The sequence below is a fragment of the Sinocyclocheilus grahami genome, unplaced genomic scaffold, assembly GCF_001515645.1.
Source record: "Sinocyclocheilus grahami isolate Dianchi unplaced genomic scaffold, SAMN03320097.WGS_v1.1 scaffold138.1, whole genome shotgun sequence".
Taxonomy (NCBI): domain Eukaryota; kingdom Metazoa; phylum Chordata; class Actinopteri; order Cypriniformes; family Cyprinidae; genus Sinocyclocheilus; species Sinocyclocheilus grahami.
In genome coordinates this window covers 1091308-1100611 of record NW_015505317.1, presented here as the reverse complement: position 1 = coordinate 1100611, position 9304 = coordinate 1091308, and the positions used below count along the sequence as shown (strand labels likewise).

Genomic DNA, 9304 nt, shown 5'->3' with positions numbered 1-9304 from the left:
CATCTAGGTTGTATTCTGAATAAAATATTGAAATTTGAAACTTTCACATCATTGCATTCTGTTTTTATTCACAATTTGTACAGTGTCCCAACTTTTTTGGAATCGGGTTTGTATATATATATATTTATTTATTTAATTTAAGTTTGTTTATTTTACATTATCTATTAATATTTATAAAGTATTTATTTATTGCATCAAAAGCTGTTAAAATAAACTTGTCATAATCCCCACATTAGAGGTGTTATTTAAATGGTATTTCTCTATGAAGGCCTTTTTAAAAATTCCTTTATAACTGAAATTTGTGTTAACATGCTGTTAAGGTAGTCATAACACCTGTGTGAATGTTTATAGTGTGTTAAACGGTTAGTTCACCCAAAAATGAAAATTCTGTCATTAATCACTCACCCTTGTGTTGTTCCAAACCCGTAAGACCTTCGTTCATCTTCGGAACACAATTGAAGATATTTTTGTTGAAATATGAGGGCACTCTGACCCTCCCATAGACAGCAAGGTAACTACCACATTCAAATGTGGAATAAAGTCATTCTTTTTGTTTTCTTTGCACAAAAAAGTATTCTCGTAGCTTCGTAACTTTACAGTTGAACCACTGATGTCACACGGACTACTTTGTCGATCATCTTGGTACTTTTCTGGACCTTGAACATGGTAGTTACCTTGCTGTCTATGGGAGGGTCAGAGTGCCCTCATATTTCAACAAAAATATCTTCAATTGTGTTCCGAAGATGAACGAAGGTCTTACGGGTTTCGAACAACACGAGGGTGAGTAATCAAGGACAGAATTTTCATTTTTGGGTGAACTAACCTTTTAATAAGGTGGTCATAATGAATCTCTCACCTTCTCTGCTAAGGACAGTAATCGGTATGCCGGGGTCACTCAGCTTGATGAAGGGTCCTCCCACTCCAACCAGACCATCTCGAGCCACCAGAATGTTCTTACTGCACACATATCCATGAACCAGCTTCTTATCCTCCTACAGGATACACACAGCAGTCACATTATTCACATTTTATAGTAACTTTTATTGATATGTTACACTATGTTGCTTAACAGATCAAATCTGATACATTTACTAGTTCAAATAAAGATAAATGTGGAAAATATCAATACACAAAATATAGTAGACAGTAATATTGTGAAATAATATACAAATTTAAAATACTGTTTTCTATTTTTATATATTTTGTAAATATAATGTATTCCTGTGATTGCAAATCTGAATTTTCAGCAGCCATTACTCCAGTCTTCAATGCTGATTTGGTGCTCGAGAAAACAGGATGCAATTTGATTATTTGATGAGTATAAATTTCAAAACAACAGCATTTGTTTAAAATAGAAATCTTGTGTAAAATTCTAAATGCCATTACTATCACATTTGATCAATCTAGATCAAAAAGTAATCACTTAAAAAAAAAAAAAATCTTATTGACTGGAAGTTCAGTAGTGAGTTCAATAGTGAGTTCACTTGTACCATATAAAACTAATTTAACATTTTTATAAGGTAGTTTATCAATCCAAATTAGTGCAGATTTATAGTGCAGTTTCCAGTCATAAACATTTATAAGCATATTGGTATAGATCATGATTTCAATGCAGTGCATCCCCACATACGACTTTATTTTTAAGACTGGTAAGGCAAGGTTTTGTGCATTTGTTTTCATGTTTGTTTCTTTACCAGATAGCTGAGGGCACTAGCCAACTGTTTGGCAACTTGGAACTTCCATGCAGTGCTGAGAGGTGTGCTCTGTCTGCGCATGAACAGATCCAGAGGACCATACTGAACAAACTCCTCCACCATGATATCTACAGACAGAAGGGAGAGAGGGGCAAATGGTATTTTGTGCAAATGAGCACCGTTATCAAATTGTCTTCCTCTCTGACACACAAACACGGTTCATGCTCACATATGCAAATTCTTCTTTGCAAACACACAGACACACCCATCGCGTGCACATAGGTGGTTATCCTCAGAGTATTTAGGTTTGATGCTCAATGGACCAGGAAGTGTAGTTTGCAATTAAATAACTAACCTGCAGGCTTTGCTTTAACAACTGAATGGAGCTTTGTGTTTGTTAGCAGCTTCCTCCTCAGAAAAATAGCATTTATGAAACATTTACATGCCACAGAAGCATAAAGCAAAAATTGTATCCTGTTAGACTCAGTTCTATGTTAATGTTTTCTCATTTAACACTACATTCCTACCAAACAATGATTTATTGTTTGATTTCTCTGTGATTTTCTAGCAACAAGGAAATGTTTTTTTCTCTTGGAAATATAACACTGCCAGTGTGCCAGATCTACACGCTCAGGCAGAGAATGACAGTGTATGTTCTCTTTGTAAATAAATAAATTACTTTTGCACCAGTAACTATGATTGCTGGTTGCAATTCAACAAGCAGAATAAAAAAAGGACCTATTTCTGACACTTGTCATGCAAAACTACAACAGAACTGAATAAAAGAGAACCAAAAGTTCTAGTTCTAAGACTTTGTGCAGTCTCATGTGTGTCCTCCTCTGTCTGGAAACATATGTCAATTAATTAAAGGATTAGTTCACTTCCAGAATAAAAAATTCCTGACAATTTACTCACCCCTATGATATCCAAGAAGTTAATGTGTTTCTTTCTTCAGTCGCAAAGAAATTAAGGTTTTTGAGGAAAACATTCCAGGATTTTTCTCCATATAATGGACTTTAATGGTGGCCATCGGCCTGAAGTTCCAAAATGCAGTGCAGCTTCAAAGGGCTCTACACGATCCCTGCCGAGGAATAAGCGTCTTATCTAGAGAAACGATCAGTCATTTTCTTTAAAAAATATATATATATACTTAAACCACAAATGCTCGTCTTGCACTACCTCGACTTCATGCATTATGTAGTCAAGTTAGAAAGGTCACTTGTGACGTAGGCCGGAAGTACCGACCCGAGTTTTTGCCCTACCCTACCTTTTTGAACCGGGGTACACAGACGAAGAGCTAACCGCACTTGACCTTTCCAACGGGATTACATAATGCGTGAATTTGCCAATGCGCATCGCAGAGCTAGTGCAAGATGTGCATTTGTGGTTAAAAAAATGTATCGCTTCAATAGATAATACCCCTATTCCTCGGCTGGGATCGTGTCGAGCCCTTTGAAGCTGCATTGAAACTACAATTCGGACCTTCAACCCGTTGGCCACCATTGACGTTCATCATATGAAGAAAAATCCTGGAATGTTTTCCTCAAAAACCTTCATTTCTTTGCGACTGAAGAAAGAAACAGATGAACATCTTGGATGACATGGGGGTGAGTAAATTATCAGGAAATTTTTATTCTGGAGGTGAACCAATCCTTTAAGGCTAGAATACACTAAACAAAGTTTGCCCTTATTTACAGTCTGGACAAGCTGACGCTAGCTGCTGATAGTCAGAGCCAGTCTACAGATTTAAATTATTAGACTTCATAGAAAATCACGTAGTGTATGATGGTCACAGACTCATGGCACATGTTTCTGCATGAGTTTGTCATGTTCAAAATAAGGTCAAAGTCTGGTAGTGTGTGATCCTCAGTTGTTTAGTGTATGATGGCCAGTTTTTTTCTCTGTAATTTACAAAGTCGGCAAGTGTAGGGTACTTACTCTCCTGATGGCGAACACACACTCCGTAGAGCAGGGCGATGTGTTTATGAGAGATCTGGCGCATCATGCTAGCTGTCTCAAAGAAAGCCTGAGAGGAGACAGAGAAACACATACTTTTAACAACCACACTGATGAAAGAATACCGGGAGTTGCGATAAAGTGGAAAATTCAATTCAAACCCCCTCATGGTTCATTACAGTTCAAAATGAGGTTTCCATTGATTCGTTAAGCAGGGGCTTTTATCCAAAGCAACTTACAAATGATGAAGACTGTCAGGAGATGGTAACATTAGAACAGCTGAAATCAATAATCTTGTCTGCTAAACTTCATTTAAACATGAGTAGGCCATGTAATTCCACATGTGCGTCTTACCAGAGAGATATCTCGGTGTCCTGAGCCCAGCACTTTCAAGATCACTTTCACCTCCTGTGAGTATCCTCCCATGTCATCATCATCCTCACTCTTTAGCTTTAGAATCCCAGCATAGATGTTGGTCCTCGTTCCGCGTCCCAAATGCTCACCCTGAATAAGACCACAATGTCACGTAAAGGCGAGGCTAACATATCAGTAAGTAAACAGTCATTTAACAGACACTTTTATTCATAGCATTCAATTTTTATCCAATTTCAGGGACAGACCCTCTACAGTAACCTATAGTGAATCATCTTGCTCATAGTTTACATTTTAAACACAGTTCACCTCGGATTGTAAGAACCAGATTATTGCTGATGTAATGGTGTGAGTGATTCAAATCAAACCGGTGACTATAAAGAAAACATTTGTTACAATATAGACTATTGTTCAAATGTCTGGGGTTGGTAAGATTTCTTAAATGATTTTGAAAAAAGTATCTTATGTTCACCAAGACTTAAGATTTATTTAAGCAAAAATACAGTAACAACAGTTATATTTTGAAATATTAGTACAATTTAAAATAATTTCTTTTTTTATATATATATTTTCATAATATAATCTATTCCTGTGATGGAAAAGTTGAATTTTCACCAGCCATCCTTCAGAAATCATTATAATGTGCTGATTTGGTGCTCAAGAAATATTTCTTAATATTATCAATGTTGAAAAGTTAAAACCTGCTTTTTTTTTCACTTCTCTTTTCATCAATTTGATTTATTCTTGCTAAAAAGTATTGATTTCTTTAAAAAAAAAATACTACTGGCTCCAGATTTTTGAAATGCAATGCATAATAAGTTGTGTGTCATATGTCTAGATACTTTAATAAAAGTATAATTAAAAATTTAAAGAGTTTCATGGCCAGTAAGCTACGATGAAAATTACAGATCTCTCCATTCTTTGTAAGTGGGAAAACTTGAAAAATCAGCAGTGTATCAAATACTTATTTGCCCCACTGTATATTGTAGTACATTTTCACTCACCACCTATGGGATGAATCTATACAGTAGATTTTTGACAATATCTGTATTTAATTTTATTTCTTAAATGCATGCCATGCAAAAGATAAGTCAACAGGACGTCTGTTTCAAAATCCATGAAAATGTAACCTGTACAATCTCCTCCTTAAGGATGCGGTCGAAACTCAGCTGGCTGACTTGAAGTTGTCTCTGTGGGGCGGGCTCTCTGTTTGTGGTCATCACTAATAGGTTGGAAATTTCTGAAGGACAGAAGAAAAGCATTTGTGATTGGAGGGCACCATATAAAAAAGTTGTGCCTCTGGATTGATTGTCCAGGGATGTTTATTTTGAAAACATATAAATTCATGTGTTGGTATGCAGACACAGTAACAACCCCGACCTAAACAGAGAGTGGGGAAGAGGAAGCTGTGCAGTGACAGTACGCGGTTCAACAAAACATGTCACTTGCTAAGCCAAAGCAATGAGCATGTGTGGGGCAATGTGTGCAGGTATATTAAGAGTAATTTGTTTATGTAAATGTGTGTGTGTGTGTGTGTTGTGATGTTCATTTTGCAGCATCAGCTGGTCTTTTGTCTACTCGCTGACATCATCTGGATGCAGACCTACACAGCTCTGTTTTTATGAGTGCAAGTAGGGTAAAAGATTAAGAGATGTGAACAACGGAAACCACATTTACTACATTTCCTGCCTGTCACTGATGCCTCAGCATGTACTTTTAGAGGAGCAGATGTAAACAAGACCTTATACAGTCTCAAATGTGCCATAACTGGACGTTTTTCACAACCAAAACATTCCTGATGTTTGGTTTTGCATTAGTATAGAGCCGTTGCATAATTGCTAACACTGACTGAGCACACAAAGAAAATTTATATTTAGTACCTCTGGATTCATATGCACCAATATACCAATAAATCTCAATGAACTGCAATATTTTCCAATAACATTTTAATACATGACATTTTTGAGTAATGACAGAAACAAAATCACTGAACCAATTCGCTGAATCACAATTAAAAGACAAATATTTACATTCATTCATCGGAAATTGGAAGATGTGGCGAAAAGTTCAATTTGGACAATTTGGTTTCTCTGCATTACACAGACATCTGTCAGACTCTCTTAGGAACACTTAACTCGGTCAGGCTGGGAATCCAACTGGATAAAGGATCTGATCCAGGATCGGTTGGCTGAAACACGAGACTGTACAACTATTAGCTGCCAGATGCACAGCTGCCTGAGGTCATACAAGGACTGCATGCATGTGCATGCTGATATTTGACTTCTCTAGAGAGCAATGTGACACTAACAAAGCACTACAAAAAAGATAATTCCTCTTTCAGCTTGAACTACTTAAAGATTCTTGCAGAGATGTACACTCTTCTGAGATTTAGAAACATTTGATATGAGTGAGGTAAAGATGCAGTTGGAATTCTTAGCAGTCTGGTTTGTGCAATTTAAAATGCCATTTGAACGGACATGTGATGGAGTGGGTTTACACAACATTTATACACATTAGCTTGCAGGAATGATCATTTGATTTGTAAACTTAACTTACAAATCCACTCAGAACACAAGCAACACTAACAACCCTATCAATATCTCTCACTAACATCTGAACACATAAAAAAAACTGATGAGTCATAAATTACTGTGTATTTATGTTATGGAAATTAACACCTGACGTGCTTATTCATGTAAATGTATGATTGCTGGGAATTCTAATTTTGCCTCTACATTGCATTCGCGGAGTTCATCATTACTCACTACCTAAATCCTGTATTTAAGGAAGACAGAAAGGTGTCATGTAAAATTAATTTTAAAAGTTATATTAATTCATTTTCTATGATATAATGTACCATTCTAGCATATATGCTAATTAAAACATATATAATAAGAGATGGTTCAGACAAAAACATTTAAGCTTAATTTACACAAAACTTCCACACATTACAAAGTCTTACAGGTTTGAAACATTTACAGATGTTTTAGCTTTTCATCATCTGAAATTCTGCAGCTGTTACCTGTAATCATCAGTTAACACAAAAGACTGTCAAATCAATTACTTCAAATTAAGGCATGTCTTTTCTTGTTACAACGTCATACCAAGTCTTTAAAGCTTATGATAATCTAGTTTACTTAGAGAAGCACTTCAAAGTTATTTTTTATTTTCTATTCTTAGTCTAATTCTTTCAGCACTTATTTACTATAATATATTACTTTATAGTTTATATGCCTAATTTATTACCTGTATATTCACTGAAAACTCAACTGACCTGTCATGTTTCAGCTGTGACCAGTGACAATAAAGGGCTACAATACAATGTTGAAAATTAACACGTTAATACAAAATTGTGGTTGGTGGTATTGACTGGCTGACAATAAAAGGCTAGTGAATATGTCAACTGCAGATTTCAATAGTGTATTTCACACACCACACCAAAATTTTCACAACCTCATAACTGCTGAACGATTCAACAAATCCCCATCAAGAAAATAGTGAGTTCCACTCAGTGGGCAGCAGTGCACTGATAATTCAGCTAGCAGCTTTTAGTAAACTGGGCAAAGCAATGACTTCTGATTTCAGTTTTGGTATAAGAAAGGACTATTCACACAGGATAATGTGCTAGGGCTGCAATCTATCGATGGCACCAGAGGGAATTTTAGGGGCTTGTTCTAATGGAAATCCCAGCCTATCCAAATAGGCTCTGCATTAAATTTACTCTAAATCAAAGTAAAACACAAAACACAATTCCAGTTTAGCTTCATCTCAGACTACAGACAATATGAAAGCAGCAATATCTACAAAACTCTGTCTGTAAAACTAACAATCAAACGAATTTTAACATCAGTTGAATGGATGATTGAGTTGATGAACTGATGGATGAATAGATGGACGGGTGAGTGGGTGATGGACAGAGGAATATATATCTGAGGTATCTGAGATGGATAGATTGATAGATGGACAGAAAGATTAATGCATAAGGTTGATTGAGATCGATGAATGGATTTATGGATCAATGTATGAGGTGTTTGATTTGGATGGATGAATGTTTGACTGAGATGGAATATATGGAGGGATCATCTGTGTCGCTCACTGACACTGCATAGATGGTCCTCTGTCACATGACTGATTGAGCAGAATGAGTGTAGGTACCTCTGGGTTGTGGTGGGCAGCAGCGGCGCAGCTGGAAGCGCAGGTTCTCTGTGCGCAGGTTCTGGCCCTGTAAGTGCTCCAAAAGCTCCTTCAGAGTGGGCCTAAATGTCTCTGTCCCATACAGTCTGTAACCTTGAGGTCTAGTTTCAATTTGGAAGTTCTTATACTGGGGAACAGGCCTGGACTGACATAGGTCCATCTGAAAGAGAGAGAAGAAAAAAAGTGAAAGAGAAAAGAAAAAATTGATTAAGCACAAAAGAATTAAAGGCAAGAATAGTGAAGGGTATGGAACGATATTCCGGACAATTTTCAAATAGAATAGCAAATTGTATTTTCAATTGCGTTTTCAATATGTGGACGCATAAATTGTGACATAATCCAAATGCAATTGCAAATCCTGCATTAGCGTTTGCATTTTCGCTTTCGCGAACGCACAGTGACTGCCAAATTTCAAATGAAAAAGCAAAGTCCATTTGCAACTGTATTTCCCATGTCTTAGGAGTTACGAGCCAGTCATATTTAAATAGCAATATTAATTACCAGTCTGCTTTTTCACTCTCGCTGCGTCGCGCATGTAACCTGCCAAAACTCAAATGGAATCGCAATTCCTTTTGCATTTGAATTTCCGACGTCTACACGGAAAGCTGTCAATCAATGTGAGGGGGCGGGGCTACACTAGGGGGCGTGTTTGTGTTGGGAGGTGACGTCACTCACAGACGACCGCGCCGAATGCTCGGATCAATGGAGGTAATCGGTAAAGGCTCAGCTAAAGGCAGCTACCAATCAGTTTCACACCTGTGTGAACGAACAGACAGTGCAACCTTCTTGGCACAATACATAATTACGTCTTTTTTACCCCAAATGTAGCGATTATCCCCTGCTAACAGCGGGAGCCACAACGGTACGCACAATAGGTCAATATTCACTATTAACCAAACGCTTTTCACCTGTCTCAGCATCTCTCACTGTTTACTCTCACTTACACTTTTAATCCGTAATAGAGAGCGTGTCACAACTGCCTCAAGACCTTTTACCGTTTGCACCGCACTTGATGCACTTAAGCAAACAAACAGACAAATCTACATGTATTTACCTATTTGCAACCTATATCTTATTCCTATCTAATA

The 9304-nt window shown here is 37.0% G+C and overlaps 1 protein-coding gene across 3 annotated transcripts in view; it reads right to left on the bottom strand.

The window, feature by feature from the left end:
* The window catches only part of LOC107591175 (tyrosine-protein kinase JAK1), a 42898-nt gene that overhangs the window by 9846 nt on the left and 23748 nt on the right, over positions 1 to 9304 (bottom strand). For all 3 annotated transcript variants that reach the window (XM_016280244.1, XM_016280245.1, XM_016280246.1), the window contains exons 10-15: positions 8178 to 8376; positions 5153 to 5262; positions 4005 to 4154; positions 3633 to 3720; positions 1695 to 1822; positions 857 to 992 (exon numbers count right to left, since the gene is read on the bottom strand). In XM_016280244.1, coding sequence (XP_016135730.1) covers positions 857 to 992; positions 1695 to 1822; positions 3633 to 3720; positions 4005 to 4154; positions 5153 to 5262; positions 8178 to 8376 — 811 coding nt within the window. The remainder of the gene's footprint in view (positions 1 to 856; positions 993 to 1694; positions 1823 to 3632; positions 3721 to 4004; positions 4155 to 5152; positions 5263 to 8177; positions 8377 to 9304) is intronic.